Below are 26,026 nucleotides of genomic sequence, written 5' to 3'. Positions count from 1 at the left end.
TAAGTTGTTACCATTTATTGAAACTGCATGTAATAAGATTTAATGGCCTGCCAATGTAGATGTTAAAAATAAATAAATTAATATAAAATTCTTATGGGTAGGTGTAAGGCAAGACAAGGTGCCAAGAGTGGTTTTGTCTTAAGGAAATCTGCAGCAATATTTTCCATAGTGCTTTGCATTGCAAACCAGTAAAGCAGGGGCTCCTTTTGCCTCTGGTAATGATAAGGTGAGCATTCCCAGCATAACAACCTGGATGAATACTTACTTATATCTACTGTATTAAAAATAAAGTCCATGGCAAAAAATTCTTTAAAAATCTAAGGGGGAAAAAAAAAGATTGGGCCCCACTTACGTGTTGAGGCCTCTGAACACATCCAGGAGGGTAAAACAAAGAAAAGTTGCAGTGGGGATCTGGACATTAGAATTGATAACACAGAGGTTTGCTGCTAGAGCAATTGCAAATAATATAATATATATTTTATGTATATAAAAGTGACTGTTAATACAGTGCATAAATCCTCCAAGCGCCTCCTAGTGGCACATCCAGAACTGCTCTAGGCACTTGGAACTGACCAAACATGCTTTGTTTGCTCCATGTGGTCACCAACATACCCAACCCCAAAAATCTTTTGCACTGGCAGCAAATTCCTACCCTTAATTCCTTTGCTGCGGCCTATAAGTAAAAGCAAAGGGATTCCCAAAAACCGTTGGAAAGCCAGATATTAATAACCTATCCACAAAAGCATCCCGCAGACAAGAGGGGTTAAATGCATAAGGGGGGGCGGTCACTCTGCTTGTTGTTCCTAACTAGGCTTACAGACTAAACGTTTCTCCACCACAGCCAGCAGCACTTTCTTGTTTCAGTTTAAGATCCAACTTGCAATATCCCTTCTCCATCCGCAGGGCCAGCAACATGGTGCAAGTGAATGAAACGGCAGATTCTAACTACCTGGCCCTTGCAGGATGGACTGCAGCCTTCTAAGTGCTTAAGGGTGCAAAAACAGAAGCATATCTGGACGCTTTCTGCACCCCAGGGGTTAACAGGATGGATAATTTCAAGGCAAGCTTCACGTAGGGGGCACGTAACACTGGAGTCAGGCTAGTACCACCCGCCTTGCTCCATGACAAAACCTACAGTATCCGCTGTGTCAGAGCAGCCTTTGTATCTTTAAGTCCAATATACATTGTTATTATTTGGTCATTTACATAAGTGTTGTGTAATAATTTGCTTTGTAAGCTCCTCAGGCCTCATTCTCTGTATGGGACGAATTTGATAACACAGCGTCCGGCTGGCGGCTCATTCTGTCCAGTTCTTCTTGGACATTGGTCAGTACGGGCTTCTGGCCTGAATACAACAAGAGACAACACCATCAGAAACATACACAATGACATTCCTTTCTGGAACCACTTAAAGAGCAAGCCATTTTCGTTATTTGAGTCTCCATTTTTCACTCTCCTTCTTAAAAATCCCTAACTTTCTTATTTACAAAGAAGTGTCGGGGGCTTGTTTTCTGTGTAACAAATTGTACTTCGAAGTGACAGCATTTCACATTCCATGTTGGTTACTGGGAAGATGGGAAAAAATTCCAAATGTGATGAAATTGTAGATACATTCTGGTACCATTGTAGATACCATTCTGGTAGACACAGTTTTTACAGTTTTCACTATGCCCTCAAAATGAAACTTCTACTTTATAAATTGGGTTGGCAGGATCAAGGGGATACTAGAAGGGTTATAAAAGGTTTCATTTCTAGCATTTGGGGCTATACAACTTTCTTAATAATAATTATACAATTGTAGCAATAATAAGTAATTAAAGAAAAAATAAAAAGACACAAAAGAAAATTCTCAAATCTCAAACCCCTAGGGATGTTTACACAATAAAGATCATTCTAACCCCTAACTTTACAATGTTACTCAGTGTTATTGCGGTTTTAGCTGCTATCACTCCCTAGGTTGGTCAGTGCAAAATCCCAGGGTGTGGGATTTTAAGCACACACATTATGATAAATCTAGGTCTGTGAGCTGACAATGTGGTTACATTATCAGGGTACAGGTGTATATATACTTTCATCTGGCTTCTTACACTGTACTAACACATAGAAAGAGAGATGAGACAGATGAGAGGTGATGAGATGCCTATTACACAGAGGCAGACAGACTTTTACACTGTCAGCTTTGCTACATCTCGGTTCTCACAGATATGTGCCTGCCTGAGCTCTCTGCTGGACTGCAGGTGTCAAGGCTACAGGCACAGAGCAGAGAGACAGAAATCTCAGCTGCCCGGTATCACACAGGAATCCAAGATAGTGCCCCCCCCCCCCCCAACCCTAAGTTAGACGTTACAGAGTCGTGTCTAAGGGCAACCGAAATTGTGTAAACCAGGACTGATAGAGACAGGTTGGATTTAGATCTGTGAAATGCTGTATTTTTGATAATAACAGTGAATTAGAGAATGTGTAATTTTGTTATCCTAAAAAGAAACAAAAAACTTGCCTGTGTGAGAATACCCCTTTAAGAAGATGTGCTACCCATTTTGGAGTCCTCTTGCTACATTGTGCATGAATCCTCTGCTGGTGAGAGCAAACCTTTGGATTATAGCACCCGGCATTCTCCATGTGGAACATCTGCTCTTCGAATTGATTCTAAGTGCCTCATACAATGACACCAACTAGGTGAACAATAACTAGTGTCTTTTATTCTTCATGTAATACATCTACGCTTTCTCCCTCTCCCCCATATTTAGTGCCCCTTTGATTTATCTGTGAACTATTAGTCACTTTGGGGGAAAATATGTCGGCTCTACCAGTGTCAGAGTATGATGAAAGCTCCACCTCTCGCCTCAGCGGAGACAACAGTTAGCCCCAGACCCTCATGTATTTGGCAAATGGATAATTTTATGCCAGGTGTTACCCGTCATAGAATTGTGGGAACTTTAAGGCCTGAATCTACACAGGTTATAGCTGGTGCGCAGCAGCTGGGCAATTTGCTGTCAATTTGCGTAAAAAAAAATCTCCCCCCTTTAAATTTATCCTTGAAATGTCTGAAGATGAGTAGCCCCCTTTAAAGTCTGCATATGATGAGAAAGCATTGTTTGCCTACCTGGTTTCTTGGCAGAGCCTGGAGCAGACCCTGGACCTCCTGGACTCCCTGGGGATCCTGTCTTTTTACTCAGCAGACTATTGAAGAAACTGGCCAGGACGCCTTCACTGGCGGCAGCATCTTTAACACAAAGCATCGTGAATTTGTTTCTACATTTATTTTATTACAACATTATACAATGGATATACTGAAAGGAGGAAATCCTTGTTTTTTTCCTGCATGTTAGTGGATTTGACAATGTTTCTGCAATAATATTACATGTTAAAGGGGTTATCCGGGTATAAAAGGTTACTTAGGGCCGTGCTGGGGCTGGCTATTTAAAAATGATAAACGTGTACTTACCTCCTCCTGCGCCGCGGTACGTCTGATCCGTGCCCCAGTTTGTTTACAGGGGCACAGAAGCCGGGACTTCCGACCGGCGATGTGGACGGCTCCTCCCATCCGTCCCTATCTCTCAGCACTCTAAGTGCTGTGAAATGGTGTCGGATGGGAGCTTCCGGCGCACAGAACAGAAGGACCGCGGCGCAGGACATCAGCAGTGCCGGAGGAGGTAAGTACACGTTTATTATTTTTAAATAGCCCGTCCTAGCCTGGCCCTAAGTAACTTTTTATACCCAGATAATCCCTTTAAGCACGATTGAGGGTTGTTTATTGGAATGTAAATGGCTGCAAATTTGTGGTTTATGTTAAAAAAAAAAAAAAAAAAAGTCCTTAGAATACCCATCCAGAACTACAGTGCAGGCTGTTAACTCTTCATATTAATTCAGAGTGCAATTCATTTCCTACTAGATTAGCTGCCACTAAAGCAGTCTACAGGGACTCTTCTTTCCTACTGTTAGGTAACACAGGGTTTGGTTAGTTGATATATATTTCTGGCAATTGATATTTAATATATTTGATGGTTCCAAGCCACACAGCAAGCAAATCATTGGATTATTAAGGTTTATCACAATCCTAGTTCACATCTCTGTTAGGTCTTCAGTTATTTGCATCAGTTATTGTGAGGACCCAACTACAGGCGGTCCCCTACTTAATGACACCCAACCCCTAGTTAAAGACGGACCCCTCTGCCCACTGTGACTGCTTTTGAAGCTCTCTGGAAGCTTTACTATAGTTCCAGACTGCAATGATCAGCTGTAAAGTGTCTGTAGTGAAGCTGTATTCATAATCCTTGGTCCCATTACAGCAAAAAAAATTTAAAACACTGGGGCAAAAAAGAAATTTGTCTATATCTACAATTATAAAATATACAGTTTCAACTTACATACAAATTCAACATAAGAAAAAACCAATGGACCCTATCTTGTATGTAACCCGGGGACTGCCTGTATAGAGGTACAATAACAGAGGTAAGGTATAATCGAAGACTTGAACCTGTTCTGTGTAATTGCCTCATTGGGTTTTGGCTCACAATAACTGGTACAAATAACTGGCCCTCAGAATACAGAGCCGCACCGGTTGTAAGAGATGGCCTCAACCTCTGCATTACCCAGCTTACAACAGAGTCCTCCAACAATGAATTATAAAATTTTAGGGATGTAGGGACTTTTATATGTTGACATATGTTAACATCAAATCACTCAATGGCTCAATAGGCTCCACCCACTAAGAAGAGCCGGCCCCCAGCATGTATAATAATAGTCACCTCATTTCACACCACTTTTAACCCGTGGTGAGCCGGCTCAGGGCAGGGTCAAGTGAGCCATGGCTCTCTGCAGGGAGCAGAATCCTGTTGTTCATGTAAAAGAGCTGGCTTGTTTGCGAACAACACATCACTACCGGACATCTCTCCAAAAACATGGATACACCTCTAAATGGAGCCCTAAAATGGAGTCCAAAATTTCATTCCAAATGGCAATCAAATCAAGACAAAACTGAGCTACTGTGTTTTCACAGAACTGATCAGGAAGCCCTGGGAGTTGGTCTTGGGGATTAATTTTAGAGACAGTGGGACCTACATCTATCAGGTATCTATTGCACAACCTGCGGATATACCAAAACTTTGCTTTATGGTGAACCCCATTTAAGACAGTCTCCTTCTTAGGTTCTCAAACACATGAGAATATTAACAGGACCCTGAGGGTGTCCAGAGGTCATATTTAGTGTGGGGAATCCGCAATTTAGCGTATGGCACTTACTCTTAATGTTAGGGTCTGGTTTTTTGACAGCTGCCATGGGTGAGGAGCTGGGTACAGTAGTGGGTCCAGTACGACCTGGAGCTCGAGGGGAACCTGTGGGAGCTCTGGCTGGAGATTCCTGAAATATAAGGACCATAGATGTGAAAAATGTTCTTTCTACAGACAAGTGTAGTAATGGACATTTCCTAATACAAATCAGAAATGTGAAATACAAGACCCCTTTATTGCTTTCATATCAGACACACATACAAAAGAAATAATTAAAAAAAAAGTTATGCCTTCCATGTTAAAGAATGATAGCTCTTGTTAGACTGTGTAATCACACCCCATACCTTGTGACTATCATGCCGCTTCCTTTAGGCGTCCAACTATTGGGGCTACGATGGCAGTTAGCCATAGATACAAAACTACAGAGAAATCCACTATTCCATTCCCTGAATAGTCTCTTATTTAGAACCATCATACAAAGGCCTTAAGCTAACTAAAAAAAAAATATTTGACAAAAAAGAGGGAATAGAGGGATTTATTATGGGTGCAGAATGTGGCAATACTGTACATAGAAGACCAAGGTACAAATGTAGAAACTGCTACAAGTTTCATTCTAAAGTAAAAAAAAAATGCTGAACTAAAACAACATAATAGTAAACTCACCGAAGCTCGCGTCGGAGTGGCTGGTTGCTTTGCCAAGTAGGACTGCAAAAAAGATGAGAAATTCAGACATTTGCACGATATAAATGAATAAATGAAAACCTCACGTTAATAAATATAGTTACAGCTCTCAGCAAGAGTGGACAAACCCAGTTTATTGTAGAAAGGACTACAAGTCCGGTGGTACACAACCGTGGTTGTTCTGTGAATCATAGGGATATATAATGCAAGGAGTTTCTCCTAACCCGCGGAACATTAGAACTGTAAAGTAATCATCACTACCGTTTAGTGGGCAAGCGGGGTGTCGCATCATATGTCACTATCATTGCTCAGAGTCCTATCTTTAGTGTGTTCGGTCCATGAAATCGGGTTAGCGCACAGTTGGTTTTTCACGTATCAACCACGGTTGCGTATGGCCAGCCTACAAACTCAATGCAGGCATTTGTGAGACAAGGGCCATTACTAGAAAGAAATTTTTTGTGATGCTATAAATAGACTGTGAGGGATAATGGAGAATGCATTTCATACCTGCTGTTTCATTAGGAAAACCTGCTCATCTTCTGCTGCCACCTCCTTATCATGGACCAGCTGTCAGAAGGAAAGCACATTACACTGAAAAGACTTTACATGATGGTATTGTGAAGATGAGTAAAAGTGGCAAGAGACCCCTACCTTTCTTATGGGGGGTTTTACAATAAAGTCTTCAAAGGCATCTTCAGGTTTGACGCTTGTGAAATTTTCATGTAAAATTCCTATTTTCTTCTCGTTGTCCCAGCCAGCAGGGCTAATAAAAAAAAGCCACAAAAATTTATGAATGCCCGAAAATCAAATAAGAAATAATTTACTAGTGATTTGCTCCAAAAAGACACATTTCACTATTAGGCTGCCTTGTTTCGTTTGCAAACATTTTTAAGGGGATGTTTATCTTTCACAAATGAATGGCCAGAATTATAACTTCCAATCGGCCTGATGTCTATGTTGGTCATACACCCAAGGACCTAGAAATAAGACCCTATAGGTACAGCCTGAGGAAGCCACGGGGTGGCGATACGCGTAGGGCATTTGCCCACACTACCCCTTTATAAAAGCCTGACTTAGGTAACACTTGTTTGCACTGGTGCTTATACTCCCAGGCTATTTAGCCTTTATTTAAAGGGATACTTTCTTGGAGATTTAGCCATTTGCGTGTACCAGCATTGGATTTTTGCACTTGTATTTATTTATTGTGTGCTTGCATAATCATGGCATTGGGGATAGTGTGGAGAATTATTATAGGTTATATTGTAACAATTCCTTAATCTTGCACGTGATTCTGGACATGCATTTTAAGTGTTTTAATTGGTGTTTTTCAATAAATTTATGTTGGTTTGAAATGAATATAATCTCATGAGGACTTTTTTTTTTACACACCACTCTGGTTTTGAGTAGTTCATATGTTGGTCATACACACAAAGCGTACAGCAGAAATCTTACATAAACACTGCGTCCTTTTCCACCACCAAGGCAGCCGTGGTAAAGTGGAATCCATAGGTTTTATGGACAATGTACTTGTACAAGAGATCCAAGTTCTTCTCCTCTTTAACTGAAGTGTATATTAAGGCAGCGCCATCTGTCAGGTTTATATAAGGAAAACACTAGGCAGCAAATGGACCACAAAATACAATCACGTAGCAAACGCATCAGGGGGAAATAAATAAAGAGGTTTAGAACAGCAGAATCACTTTGTAAACATTATAAACTGTATTATACTCCAGAGCTACATGAACAATTCCGAAAATTCTATGGCTGAAATCTCCCAGCAATTACTGACTTCCTGGCTTTGGTGACTAAACAGAGTTTTGCTTTGGTGCATTCTGCATTTACATTTATTGTCATAATGTAAAGATGTGCTAGCTAGTAATGATAAAATAACACTTACCTCTCCCTAGCGCAGGACCACCATCACTGCTGTCCTTTATTATGCAGAGGCCCATGTTGCTGCTACAGCTTAATACAGGCTGCAGGAGATACAACCGTTATTGCTTATCCTCTGTATACCAACAGAGGCGGGCAGTGACGGTTGTAGATCTGCTGGAGGGAGGAAAGTATTACTTTGTCATAATTTTTATCCTCCTGGAGCCCATATTATAAAATTGAATGAAACCGGACAACCCCCTTTAAAATGCAATTTAATGTTAATGGTCCTTTAGAAGAAGACAAAAGTGTACAGACAGAACCATCAAGGACCTTGTTTTACATTGACTGCTTTCTGAATCTTCAATAAAATTATGCAAAAATTTCTTCTATGTTAAACTGTCAACAACCACCATCAGATGGACAATGTAATCTTAAACCTGTTATATGGATACAATTTAGGCAAAACCTCCGGATGTGAGACTGGATGAAGTCAAAATATTCATCTCTGTAGTCATGCTCTTTTTCTAGCACACTCACAGCGTCGCACTGAAAAACAAGACAACATGCACAATTACATGTTACCTAGAACAAGTAGGATACAGTATTTTTTCAGACTATAAAGACACACACCAGATTTAGTCATCCAAAAAAAGGAAAAATATATTTTACACCAAATAAAATATCCCTTCTGGTCGCACACAAGCACGGCACACACAGCTTTACTTCATTTACACACACAGCACTGCTACACAAAACAGAAAGAGGAGCACTTTCAGCACTGCTATACACACACAAAGGAACATACTGGACACTGATATATACAATGTGCATTGGTATGCACACTAACACACGAACACTGATCGAGCACTGCTATACATAGAAAAACACAGAACTTTTCTTCTTACTCTGTCCCAGCTCTTTACTTCTTCTCTGTCCCATCCCTAGCAGCATGAGGACCTTGCGCAATGTAGAAAGCATGTGACCAATCACATGCTTCTGACATCTCTCCGGGTCTTAATACAGTTGGGATGCTAAGAGCAGGAGAGAGCAGTGCACAGTCTCTGGGAGATCGTGTGAAGCGCCATTTCAGGGCATCACCCAATCTTCACTACAGCGGTCCTGAGTATCTGGCAGTGCTGGATTCTCCTGACCATCGGACTAAAAGACGCAGGCACTTTTTAGCAAGATTTTTTTTGCTAAAAAGTGTATCTTATAGTCTGTAAAACATGGTAAATAGTGCACCAGACTCAGATCCTGGTCAACCAGCAACCAACCAGCTAGCTGTTTAAATGGACTTTTTGTACTGCGTCACGACTATCATGAACCTCCACTAAATACAACTGACCTTAGTGCATACAACCAGCACAGGAATGCCAAGATTGTGAGTGAGAATATTGTCTCCCAGTGGTAAAATAATATTCTCATCCTCCGTGCCTGATGAAGTAGGAGCTCTCCTCTGGGGGGACGTCAAAGACGTGTCTTCTGGTTCCACATATTCTTGAAAATCTTTAATAACTGTAGAGAAAAATAAATATAATGTTTCCCATGACAACCACAAATACAACTCACATTGCTGTGAGCACAGCTTTCCAGCATAGCAGTGCAGGGTTACAATCTGCCTGGCTCCCTCTGACATACAGTACAAAGACTTGGTCAGTCTACTTCTAATGTTACATTTTATTCACAAAGTCAGTAAAAGAGAACAGCAATGCAGGTCACACTCATAGTGGGTGCTGGCATCTCTGCAGTGACATTCAGTGGAAGAGATACTTTCCATTTGGGTAATGCAAATAAGTAGCCTGTTCATTTGTGAAATTAGCATGTCCACACAATGAAGACATTCACAGAAACCATCAGCAATGGACAAAAGATGATCCAACACTGCCCGCAGCACAAGACGTTTCACTGTGAGGATGGAGGAAGGTGCCCCTGGGTTCTTCACACATGTCCGAGTACAAACCCAGGGATTTACAGATATAGATGAAAGAAAATCATTACTATTCTTCTAAATACAAATGAGAGAACGAATAATTGTTGTAGACATTATGGGACATAATATAATTGTTGGAAGCAAAGCCCCACATGTGAGAGCTAATGTGCTGCTCACTGTATGGAACATGAAAAATTACACCTTGTCTCCATACAGTTTGTGTACTCCAGAAGTAGCAATCCACTTGCTATATATACAGGAGTCCTTAGTCATCATGCATCATGCACCATTTCATCTTATAAATGCAGCCTGGGAAAACACTCATGGAATAGATTTATTTGGTACTAACACTCAACCATCCTGAAGCCGGGATGTAAATAAACTTGTGGGGATTGGAGACACGCACCGGCGTCACAACACCAGGAGACAATGAGAACGTGAAACCAGTTTACTTTGGGAGGAGAAAACAACTTCAGCACAAGCCACAGGCAAACAAACAAATATTTGGACAGTGTCATACTGTGTGACAGCTCCTACTACTTCCATGTTTGCCAGGAAAATACTTCCTGTATAACAAATATTTTATAAGAAGATGATGAATATGATGAATATACATAGTTCTTCCATGTCACAGTGCAAATAAAAGAAAAACACTCCTGTCCTATAGGAAACATCATTGAACCATTAGACAGAGGACAGCAGAGGGCCTTTCTCAAGGAGCCTTAGAGTATTCCTTCATAAATCTAATTTAGGTCCATTTAATAGGCTTAAAAGAAGCAAAGACACTTCAGAGGAATTCCAGCAAAAACTGATATTATCCTGGCAAATATCCAGTTATTCGCCAAAAATAGGACAAAATCACTGAGACTTGAGCCTCAAGAAAGAAACTGCAGATTCCCACAATTTCCAGGATCCAGCAACATAAGCCAAAGCAGCAATTCCTATGGAATGGAGCAGGAATGAGGATTTATGCCATGATAAGTCCCTATATTAGTACTTATACAAACATGTACTAAAGTACAATACGTCACAATAAATGGAACAACATAGCCCATAAATACAGCCAGAGGCCAGCAGTGTAGTCTTGAGATGACTGAATAGCTACCATACAAGTTACACACCCGAGCAGTAGTTCTGTTCCTAGACACATAATATGTGGAACTCACTGAACAGATAGTAATATGGTTATTAGTGTTGATAAAGTACATTTTCTGGTATAAATACGCAACAAATCATCATTCAACACTGATGAAACAGACAGTCATAAAAATGAATGGAAGCTGCAAGGGCAACCGCAGATCACAATAACAAGGGAATGCTACTAGGCAATGGCTTATAGGCAATTAAATGGACTTCTAGAGACTTAGAGACATGTCTCCAGATGAAAACCATCTGAACTTCATGCTGCACAAATCTTCTGGAATGTTCCTTCTTTACAGATCAGCATAACGACTGCCAAGCTACGTCCGGCTCAGGATAAACATGTGTGAAATACACCCCCGGCGTGTGAAAACCCGATGAAGCCTCTGCCACTCCCAAACACATGGGCAGGAACATCAGGTCTTAAAGACAACCTGCTGATTCTGCTGACATGGTCAGAAGATAGAAAATTACATCACAATCAGCATCATCCATTACGGAGAAAGTAGAGATTTGCAAAGATATTGTAAGAGGAGAAAGATTACTGCACAGATTAGAAGAACACATGGACAACAAAATAGGTAGTCAAACCAGGGTCCTTAGAAAAGGATGACAAAATCAATTGCCCCCAGATCTATAGTGGAACTACTCTATGAATGGGAACTTATTAACTTATGGAAAGGCAGTGGATTACCCAGGCCCAGTCTAGTCTGCCCTGGGGTAGTTAGCGCATGCATGCTGCACGTACCAAGAGGGTCCTTCAGATGCATGCAAATTACAGTAATAAATGCTGTACTGCACTTGGCTTTAACAGCTTTCACAGCTGAGAGGATCTGAAGCTTCTTAGTAGATATGAAAATCTTTAAAATATTGTGGGTTAAGGTGTCAGGCATGGTATAGGCAGCATAAGACTACTGATGCATAAACACCTGCTTATACCATAGTCTCAGGTTCCTTTAAAAACCTGGAATTTGCACAGTAGCTGGAAATCGTTTTCTTTCGGGCCTAAACCTGTGCTGAACTATCAGGTTCCAGTGAAAAGGAATATTTACACCTGTAACTTTACCTCCTTCAGTAAATAGCAGAAACAATGTTCCCGCCAAGACAGAAGGTTTCCCACACCAATGTCTTGCTTCACTATACTCCATGAACATTATCAAGAATTGTTTCACGTGGATGTTGAGGGAGATTTATCATTTATTCCATAAGTTTCTGTCCTAAAAGTGGACAAGAAAAGTTGACTAACCCATTGTTAAGTCTTACAAGTATCTCGACTGTAAGCTCTTTCGAGCAAGGCCCTTACTCCTATAGTTTCATCTGACCACGTTATTACTCTGTAATGTCTTATTTTGTTTGTATATGTACCCCATGACCTGTAAAGTGCTGCAAGGAAAGATTTATTTATTATCAGCAGGGATCAGATTTTCCCTTTAAGTGGTTTTTGGACTACCGCAAATACTCGTGTATAAGCCGAGTTTTTCAGCACAAAAAATGTGCTGAAGAAACTCACCTCGGCTTATACACGAGTCAAGTAAAAAATGAAAAACTTAATACTCACCCTTCGTTGTCCAGATTGTTGGCGCAGGTCCCGATGGCTCCTCTTCTCGCTTCTCTCTTCTGTAGCCGGCAGATCGCGTCAATGCAATCTGCCGACGGGTGCGCACTATGATGCGGCGTCATCAGCAGCGACACCGCCGCATCATAGTGCGCGCCCGCCGGCTACACAAGAAAGAAGAGGAGCCACCTTTTTTTTTAAGGTTTATATTACTCCTTCAATATCACTCAAATTCTCATGCAAAGAGAACATTGTTATACAGTTCAAGGGTTTTACTTGGGGGCTAAGATGAGTGGACCCGATGAGATGTCCTTCTGGCCAATGCCAGTCAAGGCTAGCTGCTAGGGGTGTGCCGGATTGGCTGTTTGGCCATCAATAAGGCAGTATGTCTGGGTCAGGCTGCCGAACCCAAACATAGGGTCCGCTCATCCCTACGGGGAGAATTTACATTTAATAATTGTTATTTTATCCTATTGGATCAGGGATCTCTATCATTTTACGACTGTCTCCCAGGACAGGAAATATTATTTCTATTAACTCAAAAGTTATAAAGACTTTACCAAATTGGCATATGTGATATGTGGCAGAACGATGCTAATATTTTCTGTTTGGAAAGAGTTCCAAAAACAGGCGAAGTGGGCGAAGACTAACCTCTTCCTGTACTTGCCCTGAAGTCGGGTAAAATTCACTCTACCCATAGTTCCCATGATATCTTATGTTCTCTCATTAAGTAATTTAGCAAGAATATCACTGAGATTCCTACAAATAAATCCACCGAGTACTGCATAGTATACATACAGGATGCATGTAGTGACTAGCCAGGCAGCTTTCATCACATGAAGAAGTATGGAGCATGTAATAAGTGGTACTAATCATAAGTAAAACACTTACATGAAGTGTGTAGTCTCTGTTGTGTGAGCACCACAGTTTGCTTTTAACTTGACATTTTTTTTATATTTTCTCACTTCGAACACTTAACAACCTGTATCAAGACTGTATAAACTTTAGTATATATTCCATTCCTTCAAGCCAAGGGCTTAGGCTAATTACGGCCATTGATCCAAGGAATCACAAATGTGGCTTTTTTCAGCAACACAGAGTCCAAAATATGCTGCCCAACAATAAACACATTCAGCTCTGATATAACCACAGAAAGCAGTCACTTGTCCTCCCCATACTCGCTCCTCTGGGAGGATCAGCAGCCCATTCTCTCTTTCACTGCGTATGTTGTTTATAAAAGTACAGTTCATAAGAGTAATCAGATGTGGCAGTAGACCCCAGGCTAAACTGAGGAGGATAGCAAAACTGCTGGATATAGGTAAAGATAAGGGGCGAAGTTGTTCTACATCCCAATAACTATGGATTTGTGGAAATACATTTTTGGGATTTGAGCTTTAAGAATCTCTTTTGTATCTTTCAGTGGAGCAGTTGCTAAAGCTAACTTCTGTTGTGGCTTAGAGGTCTATAATGACAGAATGTAAATTCCCTACCCAGCGTTTTGTTTGGATCTATTTTGTAGATCGCTCCATGTTTTTGGTCAGTAAACCTCTGCCAAGATACAAGACTACCGTATTTTTCGGCCTATAAGGCGCACCAAAAATCCTTTAATTTTCTCAGAAATCAAAGGTGCGCCATATAGGCCAGTGCGCCTTATATATGAACTTATACAGAAATGTACTACAGACAAGATGTACTATACATTTACCAGGGTTTAAAAGCTCCATCCCCAGAAATTTCCTGCACCTTCCCACACTGTACACAGTGTCCCTGGCTCCTGAAGTGCCCTGGCACCACAACTAACTCCCCTAGCACGTAGAGACCGGAGCTGCCATAGTGCCGACCACGAGGCAATCATCATCATCAGAAACAATCCCCCATACCTGACAGCCCTGTAACAGGTGAAAGAGAAGCAACAGGGAACCCCACAGGAATAACACCCTGGCTGAGGAGGGAAGGAGAAGGGGCTTAACCCCTGCTGCATCACCCTGCATTAACCACCAGCAGCCCATATCTCTGAGATCGGAGCTCTCTGACACGCTGAAGACAAGTTTCCCGGGAAGTGTAGCTGGCTTGAACTGTGCACAGGTCTGCCACCTGCTGGTCATTTTTAGGTACTGCATTTGATCCTGCGCCTTATACTCCAGTGCGCCTTATATATGAACCTAGATGTCTTAGCAGGCATTTATTAGAGGTGCGCCTTATACTCCAGTGCGCCTTATAGGCCGAAAAATACGGTATACAAAAGCAGGGATGCAGATTTGTTAAAAATTTGTAGCATGCCCAATAACATTTACACGTAGTCCGGGTGTTAGGTTCTTCCGATTTGTTCTTAAAGTGGTAAAGCAGTGAGAAACAAGTAACAGATATACTCGACAATCTCCCTCAGCGCCAGCGCATCCCATCAGCGACAAACCCACTGATCTGCAAGTTAGCCCCGATCCTATTCCTTTTGCTGGAGTGTATGCCAAGATTAAAGCGCAACTCCAAATATTTTTATTCACAAACTAATAGCTCTTGGAATGTAGTACAACGTTGCCTATTATCTTGATTACCAATGTCTAGCACTTTCTTTGCCATCCTCTTCAGTTTAGCCTAGTCCTGAAGTAGCCGATTTTCCTGGTTGCGTTGATAAACGTTGTGAAACTGTCTTGTAAACAATTCTATGGACTCACAGAGGGGAGGGGCTGCTCTCTGGAGGCAGAGGTCATGTGACCATGCTCTCTGTGCGTCGCTGAGTGTTCACTTTTATTGTTGCAGAAATTTCATACACAGAATAGAAAGGTACAAGATATCCTCTCTTCAGTATCAGTCCACCCCATCCCACAAATTCTGCAGAGCTTTCTCTGTTTCTCATGTTGTCTAATTTTCTCTGCAGCACCCAGTTTTACTGCTGGTTTCTTCTATTTATTACATGTTACATGCTCATCTATGTGATGAAAGCTGCCAGGCCACTCACTATATACATCCTGTATGTACACTATGAATTTAAAGGGTTATTCTCGTCTAGGCATTTACATTCAGTTTCATTAATTCTTCGATTAGATGTTATTAAAAAAAAATGTTCCTGTGTGAAGATAATTTCTCATAAATGTAGTCATATGGTCCCTTAGAAACAAGACTGTGTCCTTGGATATGGCCACCTCTGCTGGAGCGATTGCACAAAGAAACAAAAAGTTTTTTGTATATGAAATGTCCGAGAGTTCCTGCATATCCCACACCCGTCCTATGGTAATGATCGGGGAAGCCAGGAAGTCAGGCAGGGCTCAATAGCGCATGTCTGGCCACCACTGGTGAGGTGGTCGTAACCAAGGAAGCCATCTCGTTTCTAAGGGACAGCATGATTACATTTATGAGAAATTATCTTCACACAGGAAATTTTTTTTTAATAATATCCAATTGAAGAAATGTTTAGATATGGCAAATGAATTTAATTAAATATAAATGCCCAGATGGGAATACCCCTTTAATGTTAAATTACTTAATGAAAAAACATGAAAAAAAAACAAAAAACACAAGACGTCATGGGACCCATGAGCAGACCATTTCATTCAGCTTCAGTGCAGATACAGGAAGAGGTTAAGTCTCCACCTAGTTCACTACTGCTGAGAAAGCCTGACAAGCATCTTGGTACAGAAAATGCCATAAGGAACACAACATGGGCACAGTTTTTTTTGTTTTTTTAACGGGAAATCAGATATGACAGTTTGGTAAAATCATTATGAAATCTTAGTTCCACTTTAGGATGGACTGCATTAATACTACAGAAGAAATTGTTGACATGGCAAGTGTCAAAAGCACAGAAAACGGTGGTATATATAGATATATATACATATATACACACAAAAAATAATGTTTATATAATTTATGTTCTAAAATAAAGTTTGAAAACGTTAAGAGTGAGATCACAGAACAAAAGTGGAAGTGTTGAGGTCTATCAGGAGTGAACATGGCCTTCCACAGTCCAAGAGATTTATTTTAAGTTACACTAGAAAGAGACATAATTATAGCTTAAATATATATGTGTCGAACTAATCAAGAGACATACACCTACTAATGAATTACCCCAAACTCCTACCTAGTGGAGGATCAAGAAGGTTTGCTTAGGTCCCCTCTCCATACAGCCACATGCTGAATACTGTGGATATTGTGGGGGGCACTGCTCCCCCCGCCAATGTCCATTTAAGGCCTATATGCACATGACAAGTGTTCAAAAATGAGGCATTAACTGGGGATAGTTTGTGGCCCATATAGGCTCATAGCAATGTTCACCCTTCCAATCTCTATAGTAGCCGAGCTGCAGTACATGGCCAGGAATGGGACCTGCTGTATATTTTACAGGGTGGCCGGTCATGGTGAGAAATGGTGTGCTCAGCGCACAATGCTCAATAGACCTCTATGGAGTTCCGTGACCTAGCGGCAATTTGCCCGCACCATGTCTCTCCACACTGTGCCCATGCACAATGCAAGTCTATGAAGGCTGTAAGCTTGCCGCCAGTTTGTGCCGCCAGCTCACAGCCTAAATAAATGGTCATGTGCATGAGGCTTACAAAACGGTGTGGCAGGAAAAGAGTAGTCCAAACTTTTAGAGTTATCCCCTATCCTTTATAACAAGATTATTGGCGAGAGTGCGACTGATGCAACTGATAATGAGAAAAGTCCCCCAACAATCTGGAGAAAGTAAGTCCTGATCTCACTAATGGGTGGAGTGGTCGACCTCCCAGTGATCAGCTTGTTATCCCCTATCCAGTAGAAATGTTGGGGCAACTCACTAAAAGAATACACCAGCTTTTTTTAAGGTGCAACAGAGAGTGGGCATTAAAATGCATTCCCCACCGCATCTCTACTTTTTTCTCATGTGTTTTTCTTTTATTTTCCTCAGCGATGATCTTGGCACAAATGAGACATCACTGCAAGTCATAATTCAGGAACTGTTCTCATCAGTTGTGAGGGTACTATGACAAAAACTGTTCCCACCAGCAAAATCCAATGACAGTATAGTTTCATGGGCAGTGCTATAATGTATAAAAGTCATGTTGTTTGCTTCTTGTACAATGTCTGAGCACTTACTATTCTGTTCCATGTCTCTCATCTCTTCAGGTGGAATCTTCAGCTTGTCTATGTGGTCTCGTAAGACACTGGCCCACTTGAGTAGCGATTCCATTATCATCCATGGTCTGGACATATCGGCCACAAATACAGCCAGCGTATCATGGATTGTGTCCGCAGACAGGGCAAATTTTAAAAGGCCTTTGTGGTACAAGTCTCCATCCAGGATCCAAACATTGCAGCGTGTGTGATCTGCAGGCAAAATGCATAAAGGACAGTCATTCTATTGTTGAAGATCAGTGGTAGCAGTGTATGCTATATGGACATAAAGAAACGTGGATGCCATTCTCAAAGAATCTAGAATGGGATAAAACACTGATACATGCACTGTCCAAGGCAAACTATCCTAAAGAGGAACAAGATTTACAACGTCCCATCCCTCAGTAGTGTGGCTAGCACTAGGAATATTCGATGGCTGTATTTACACAATTAGCATTTTCTCAGAATCTGACAGCAGAACATGTATATATTCTGGTGTTTACACAGAAATTAGCTCACATGCTTGGCTGCCAAGCAATGAGCCAAATCCCACAGTAAACGAGCTCATTGTTTTTGGACAATATCAACCATAATTTGTCACGCAGCTGATGCTTGGCAGCGGTGGGTGCCGTAAATAGCTGGCAATGCGATGCAGAGACGGCAAGCCACGTATTGCAATCTGCAAATAGTCTGGCTCACTAAAATAGAACCTGATGCTTCTAGATTATGCAAATGAACGTCTGCACAACGCAATAATAGAGATGTCTGCAAGAGAATCAGTCATACACACAGCTAGGATCCGCACAAATTGACAAAATACGAGTGAAAACAAGTCACTAGCTTTGTCTTCACCGGCTCCACACAAGAGATAGAAAGACACTTTGTGTTTTCAAAGAATAGCTGCAACTGGGGTGTTATGGGCTATTTATGGCATTGTAGTCACACCTAGAGAAAATATGAGTCATAGGGACACAGCACTTTAATGGGACAACTTGGATTACAAAATGGGTTTTCATTTTTTTTTTTAAAGATATTTGGCTGAGAGCCTTTCCATTTTAGCTGTAACTCACTTAAAACGTTATGCAATATATGGTCTGTCTAAAGCAGAGATCACGGAGACACCAGAGCTGTCAGATTACAGCACTGCTGCAAGTTATGTAAAGAGAATAGTAATGGAGGATGGGAATAAATGACAATAAGACCTCTCTGTCTGTCACACCTAAATACCATTGGAGTGGAGCGATTGGGACAATGACATTAATATAACATATCCGACAAAAGGGAAAACTGTATATAGCTACATCAATGGAAATAGAACACATTCTAAAATCTGGAGGTCCAAGATACTTTGATTCAATAAAGTGGCAAATATCATTTTGGTGCAAGGTCTGCAGTGGCAGGATGAGCAGATTGTGAGAGACCCAATGCCCACGGAGGAGCAGTGCAGGGTGGGAAGGAGGTTACATGGAAAAAGAAAATTATATCTGGAAACCCATTCAACCAATTTTTTAAAGTAAATTTAAAATACATAATATAATATTAAAATTATATAATATAAAATTGTTTTGAAGGTAGGATTAACACACTTCTAACACACTTCGCTAGTAACTTAAAGTAAACTACAAAATCAAGCATGATAAATCAGTTGCACTTATAGATCCAGGTACTGTGACAATCTTCTTATATTTGTTATCCATTAATCCAAGGAAAACACGAGACTCCGCAACAGTGCTTGGTAAAAATATTCGTCCTCCACTGAAGAACTCTTTATTTTCGGCAAATCCAATAAAACGTGGCAAGCATAATCCCTGCAAGTGCCTATGAGGTCATAAAAGCCTACATGTTTCTGGTGCACAATGCACCCTTAGTCATGAGCCATGACTAAGGGTGCATTGTGCACCAGAAACATGTAGGCTTTTATGACCTCATAGGCACTTGCGGGGATTATGCTTGCCACGTTTTATTGGATTTGCCGAAAATAAAGAGTTCTTCAGTGGAAGACGAATATTTTTACCAAGCACTGTTGCGGAGTCTCGTGTTTTCCTTGGATTTATGTGTAGCACCAACACAGGTGTGGATCTCCAGCACGTGCGCAACCAAAGAGTCACGGTGAGCTGTATTTTTTCCTTTCTTTGTTGATTTGTTATCCATTGCCTCCTTCCTTCTAAAATCAACTTTTACAATTATGCGAATGAGCTTGAAGGGCGCGGGGGGTGTTACTGTGTGCAGGAGCACTTTCCACTCCCACTGTGTGCTGAAACTTCCTGCTGCCCTGAGATTAAGTCAGGCAGAGATGGGGGAAGTGCCGAGGGAGCAGATTGGCAGACAATGCAAGTCTGTAAAGCCAGAGAACAGAGGTGCTCTGGCAACAACCCCAGAGCACTTTAAGCTTATTCGCATAATTGTTAAAGTTGATTACAGAATATAGAATTATTATTTGAATAACAAATATAAAAAGATTACCACAGTCACATTGCCTGGATCTATGAGTAATTGTCCCTGGATTATAATGATGGGTTTTGATGGTAGATTTCCTTTAAATAAGAAAAAAAAGGTATGCAACAAAGAAAGGGGCAACATGGACAAAATTACCCACTACGAAATCCATATGTGTTACATAATAAAATTTCCATGACATGTCAATTTCCATACAAAATAAAATCTGTACAGTTTGTACACACGATTTTCTAAATGCTAAAGATTTGGATGGTTTTAGGTCACCACATTCACAGCATAAATCTATGCATCTTCCTAATCAAGTTTACAAACATAACACAATTCTATGGCAGCTCTTGAATGGCATACAGTTGGCTTTCCAATGCCCAGGCCTAATTTATTAATCGAGAGTTATCTTCCTCATAATAAATAAGCATGATCTAACTCCTTTTGCACGCTAGCTAAAGACTGGGGATACAAAAATCAGTTTACATAAAGAGGTATCAAATATGTTATGTAAGTTATGTAACAGCTGGAGAGCCGCAACCCACCTCCTCAGAACCAGAGGAGACTCATCCTGGCTGGAAGAAGAGACAACTTTCCCCTGATGGTATTTTCAGTACCAACCAACATGCATTGTAAAATGTAGAAAGTGTCCTTGTCCAGACCAAAAAAATCATAATCCAGGTTTTATTTTGTATCAATTAATAAAGCTTTATTTATGTATTACATTATAACTTGTCCTATTGTCATTGGATAGAAGCGACTAACAACCTGTTCTAAGCATGGCTTGCACACAGATGCACAATTCTGCGATACCATTATCTCACATAGAGTAAAACAACTGAGTAAATAGGATGTAACCCGTTTTCTATCACTGATCTCAAGTAGAGATCTTGCAGATTCAGTATAATTAGCATACTTTTCTGTAAACCGGATAAACGCATCAGATTACCGAGCTACACAATACTCACCGTCTCTGTCCTCATCATGAATGCTCAGATACAAATATTCCAGACCTCGTCCTTTCTTGTTATGATCAGCTCCTTGTAGTTTTGCCATAAGAGTGGTCTTTCCTGATCCATCCTCACCTACAAATACAAAAACAATAAATGAGATTAATGCCACTGAACAGAGTTAAAGTGTCACGAAGGTTGGCTGCACAACACTAACAATTTCTCTACTGAACCTCTGTGATGACTGCTGGGCAACCTTGTTTGGTAGCATGGTGGGGGCAGTGTAGATAGTGAGTGAATCCCAACTCTTCCAATAGTGGAAAGTGCAGAGGTATCCGCCATCTGCATAACATAGTATCAATGTCCCTGTTAAAGGGGATTATTATAGAAGACATCAGAGAAGGGATAAACCATTGGGACCACAGGTCCATAAGTCTTCCTATCTGCTCTATACTGCAAAGGGAAACATGCAAATATATTTTCCAGGATGGGGCAAGGTAAACATTTTGTTTTAGCTGCTTTGTAAGACAGCCCTCTTAAGATCAGTTAGGAATGTATTCCTTTTGGAATAGATATACCGGTATTGGTTTGTTTTTAACTTCGTATCATGGCATTAGGCCTCCTGAAAGTCATTTTTTATGTTAAGGGGGCTGCCTTACAAGGTAGCTAAGAGTCAAGGACATTTTTTTGTGTATAGTCGGTTATAGAGGCAGTCCCCGAGTTACGTACAAGGGTTCGGAGGTTTGTTCTTAAGTTGAACTTGTATGCAAGTCGAAACTGTATATTTTATAATAATAGATCCAGACAAAAAAAATTTGGGCCCTATTGACAATTGTAGTTTAAACATTTTTTTGCTGTAATGGGACCAAAGATTATCAATAAAGCTTCATTACAGACATCTTACAGCTAATTACTGCAATCTGGGACTATAGTAAAGCATTCAGAAAGCTTCAAAAGAGGTCAGAGGGGTCTGTCTGTAACTATGGGTTGTCTGTACGTCGGGAGTCCTTAACTAGGGGACCGCCTGTAATTTCAGATAAAGGATATGACGGATCCATAAAATATACAGAAATATTATTAAAAGTTCAGGACAATGCTCACCAAACACTAGGATATTTTTCCCACCAGGCAACTTGTTCCGAGCTCTAGTAGAAACATCGCTGAGAATAGACGACCTGCAGAAAGATAAAAACTTGGGTATGATTGTTGTAAAAGGCATGTACAGCGAACTGAAGTAATAGAGGAATAGTACAGAAACTGCTCTCACAGGACAGAACCTTTTAGCTTTAAGCATAAGGGGAGGGGGGGAGGGGGAGGGTGAATATCATGATTTATTAATCAGCTCTGTCCGCAATGCATCTCATGGGCTCATAACAATACATCCTGTGCTTTAACCTGTGCATTAAAAGGCATTAGTAACACCCTAAATGTTCACTACCTAAGAAATGCATCCACTCCTGGAGGTCTCCTTCAGAAATCTTCCCTATAGCGCATGCACATGGGGGAGTCACTTATCAAACTTTTTTTCTCTCTCTTTTGTGACTTTGTAGTGTATTTGTGTCTAAATTTGCAACTTTTACAACCGTTTTGAAAAGTTTGCCACCAGAGTTTTACACTGCTGCGCCCAATTTATGATAAAACTTCAGATGTGGACATCTGATAAAGTCAAGAATTTTTGCACATTCGCGGTGAAAACACCGTGTTTTCAGGCAAAACCTTAAAAACCTTACAAACCCCCCTCCCCCAAAAAAACTAAACACACCTTTCCATAACCATAAACCCGGGAGCATATTGTGTGACTGTGGGGGTTACACTAACAGCTACAATACCTGTCATTCAGATTAAGAACTCCATATATCCAATAAACAGCACCACAAAATATGAGACTTTATAGATGACTTTGCAAGTGATTTCAGATCTACAATATGAAAACTCCTTACCCAGAGATGCCATAAAAACTAACCCTAATGACAGAAAGCAGCACAATCACCAAAGCTTCACACAGCAGGGTGTGGTATTCCCCAAGGCAGGAAAGGATTAAACTCAAGAGCGTGGTCACAAAATATGCAGAAGTGGAATCTAATATTAACAAAGCTTGTAAAAGGTGAAGCTCCATAATATGTATCGTCTTAAAGGGGCCCGTCTGCTCTCTTAACAAGCATGAGTATTTTCTGTATAACAACCCTGGAGTAACTTATATACTCCCAGGAGTCTGAGGAATAACTAAATTGACTACTGGAAACACCTCCTGACAACAGGAGCAACAGAGGAACAAAGTGAAACACTGAAGAACTTACTATTAGAGACCCACTATGTGAAAAGTCCTTTTATAAAAGGAACATTTCAGACAAATCAGGGGGTCTGATTTATATCCCAAGTTTACTAGTTCTGCGGCAATATGGGAACTGGGGGCTAGAAGAACTTCCAGATCTCCTGGAAACTGAAAAGCTTTGACATGTCTGTTGCCTTTAGGGTTTGTCCATAGTGAAATCCCTGATTGCAGAGACCTTCCAGGACTCCTGTACATTTCTATCAGGACACATGACCCGATGCGCAGAAGAAACTCAACATCCTAGGAAGCTTCCTCTGTACAGAGAATGATGACAGGATGATGGGGTACGGACAATGTGAGTGAGCTGGCTTCTTTTACAGACCTGGATGAAGTCAGACACAGTAACACTGTTCACACATTACAGTCTGTTAAAGAGTAAAAGGGAAAATAGTTGCTTTTTTCTTTGATAGATCTGTTAATGTGACTACATAAAGCAGTTGTTTAGCATAGTCCTATTGTTTTGTTACTTCTGGATCTTCATTATTCTGTGCAACATGGAAACCACAGGCAAGAAGATTATCTGCCATTAACTGAACTTAATATGGTTTTACTTTGAGGCCCTAGAAAAAGACAGATTTTATATATGCTAAAAATGATTTGTAGGCCCCGCCCATTTGACTCCTAAACCCAGACTGGGTCTTATTACACAACACTATATATATAAAGCTGCTCTTCAGATTATTTCAATCTGATTATTATTAAATGAGTGCTTATGATTCACTGTATTTAAATGTTACCAGCTCTGACAGTATCTTGTTCCATTGAAACCAATGAGACCTTAAATTAAGTTTAATAAAATTATTGACAGAAATTTTCAAATTAAAAAAAAAATAAATAAATAAAAAAAGCATGGAGGTCCCTTTCATGGTTTAATGATAAAATACTAGTACCTGCCTTTATCTATAAGAAAAAATAAGGGATAATCACAATAACAAAAAAGCAGATTGTTGATGGTTTTCAGGACGTTAAGAATCAGTATTTAAAAACAAAACTGGATTGTTAATTTTTTTAGGACATATCAATAAAAGGCAGAGATATACTCGTCTTCCCATAACTTTACGGAATTACATTGAGTAGAAGGTGCCTAGCAATGACCTGTCCCTAAAATCTATTATGGGCCATTCCTTTAAATAAACAAAAAGACTATTACAATGACATATCCTATTCCAGCAATAAACTTCTGGCCTCCCAGCTCTTTGCAAGAATAAAACTCCCATCATTTGCGGTCAAGGAATTGTTGGGAGTTGTAGTTTTTGCAGCAGCCACTGGATGGAGATTGTTGGAGTCTTCATCGCGTCATAAAAACACATATGCCGACAATAGGCCTAATAAAATCAACCTTATCGAAAACCAGTCACAGACAAAATGACTTTGCACGTTAACACTTGACAAACATGTGGATATTTTTACAACAATCTCTACTAACACAGAATCACCAATACTCATTTTTAGTGCAGTGTCCCGGTCATAATAGATGGAATAAGTATGGACCCCGCACCTTACAGACGTGTCAGTGACACCGTACTTGAAATATGTTTATTAGTATATAAAGGTAATAATGCCAGCAGTACGTGCCATGTATACCACATCACATAACAGATGAAGTGCCACATGCCAGCCACACAGGTAACATCACTGAGATTACAGAACTACAAGTCCCAGCATGGCATACTCACACTACAACTCCCAGCATGCCATGCTCATAGTGGGCACTGTAGTTCCCAGCTTGCTGGCCGGTGAAGCATTAGGGCGGCTGTCATTCCTATCCCTTTCCCATTATCAGCTGTCATCATTCTAATGCCGGACAATGACATCTCCCAGTGACACAGTAAAGTTTCCTTCCACTCCTAGCTCCCGGCTACAGCGCCATATAACATGCTCCTCATGCCCGAGCAGCCTCCTCACCATAAACTCTGCCCCTCGTCTTCTTCGCCCCCCACTCCCGGTGCCTCCCCCCGGTCAGCGCCCAGCAGCTTCCTCTCCGCCGCCATCTTGCCACTGCGGCCACCACAAAGAATGACATCACCCGGTACTCTGTAGAGGACCCACCTCTGAGGTGACCCTGATGGAGCCTGAAACGAGAAGCTTTTTGTTTCAACGTTCACAGAAAGTGACACGTGGATAAACTGGAAGAGCTGCTCTACCCTTTGTGCTGGGCAATAATTATTGCTGGATATTCGTATTTGTAGCTTCTAGTGTCAGGCAATAATGGGGCCAGCTTAGGCGTCTAGGGTGAGGCCATGACTGGAGGAGCCGCCCTTACTCACACATTGCCATCTGCTGGTAGGATGATAGTATTACATTGTGAAATGTCTACTGCGTTTAATATTGCTTTTTAGATTACTTCAAAACTAAACTCTCGAAGTCCACATTTGCAGCTTGTCTGACTAGTGTATGAGGGGATTTTTCAGCAATTGCCATATGCGCATTTTACAAGCCTGGGCAAGTCATGGAAGTCGTTATTAGTAAGCCTGCACTGTAATGGCGAGATACGTCAGGCTGAGCAAGTATTCACATTACTGTAGTAATTGTAGAGAATGTAGGTGGTAATGTCCAGGACATTTTACACACATTTATATAGACTGCAAACTTACACTGATTCCCAGTGGCGTAACAAGGAGAGGCTGGGCCCCATGACAAACTTCTCCATGGGGCCCCCCTTCCACCGAAAAAAATATATACATATTTGTACAAAAATATTTATACAATTACAGTACACACATTTATATACTTATATCTCCTTCACGCTCTGCGCCATACGGAAATACGAAGGGTTATGAATAGGGCGCCGACATCTTTGTTGAGAT

General features: G+C 40.8%; 1 protein-coding gene across 2 annotated transcripts; it reads right to left on the bottom strand.

The window, feature by feature from the left end:
- On the bottom strand, nucleotides 1-25,258 carry DYNC1LI2 (dynein cytoplasmic 1 light intermediate chain 2). 2 transcript variants are annotated; one of them, XM_072117480.1, is made up of 13 exons: nucleotides 25,125-25,258; nucleotides 21,989-22,062; nucleotides 20,906-21,022; nucleotides 17,478-17,708; nucleotides 9,131-9,300; nucleotides 8,238-8,331; nucleotides 7,363-7,498; nucleotides 6,562-6,673; nucleotides 6,418-6,477; nucleotides 5,893-5,934; nucleotides 5,242-5,359; nucleotides 3,104-3,223; nucleotides 1-1,345 (listed from the first exon to the last, which is right to left on the bottom strand). In XM_072117480.1, the coding sequence occupies exons 1-13, from the start codon at nucleotides 25,208-25,210 to the stop codon at nucleotides 1,242-1,244; spliced, it is 1,464 nt and encodes a 487-aa protein (XP_071973581.1). In that variant the 5' UTR covers nucleotides 25,211-25,258; the 3' UTR covers nucleotides 1-1,241. The 2 variants fall into 2 exon arrangements, with proteins under 2 accessions (XP_071973581.1, XP_071973582.1); XM_072117481.1 differs by lacking the exon at nucleotides 25,125-25,258 and adding an exon at nucleotides 24,896-24,927.
- Nucleotides 25,259-26,026: the final 768 nt, after the last annotated feature.

This window comes from Engystomops pustulosus, chromosome 7 (genome assembly GCF_040894005.1).
Source record: "Engystomops pustulosus chromosome 7, aEngPut4.maternal, whole genome shotgun sequence".
NCBI classification, from domain to species: domain Eukaryota; kingdom Metazoa; phylum Chordata; class Amphibia; order Anura; family Leptodactylidae; genus Engystomops; species Engystomops pustulosus.
The sequence above is the reverse complement of the archived record's forward strand: the minus strand, read 5'-3'. Positions and strand labels throughout refer to the sequence as shown.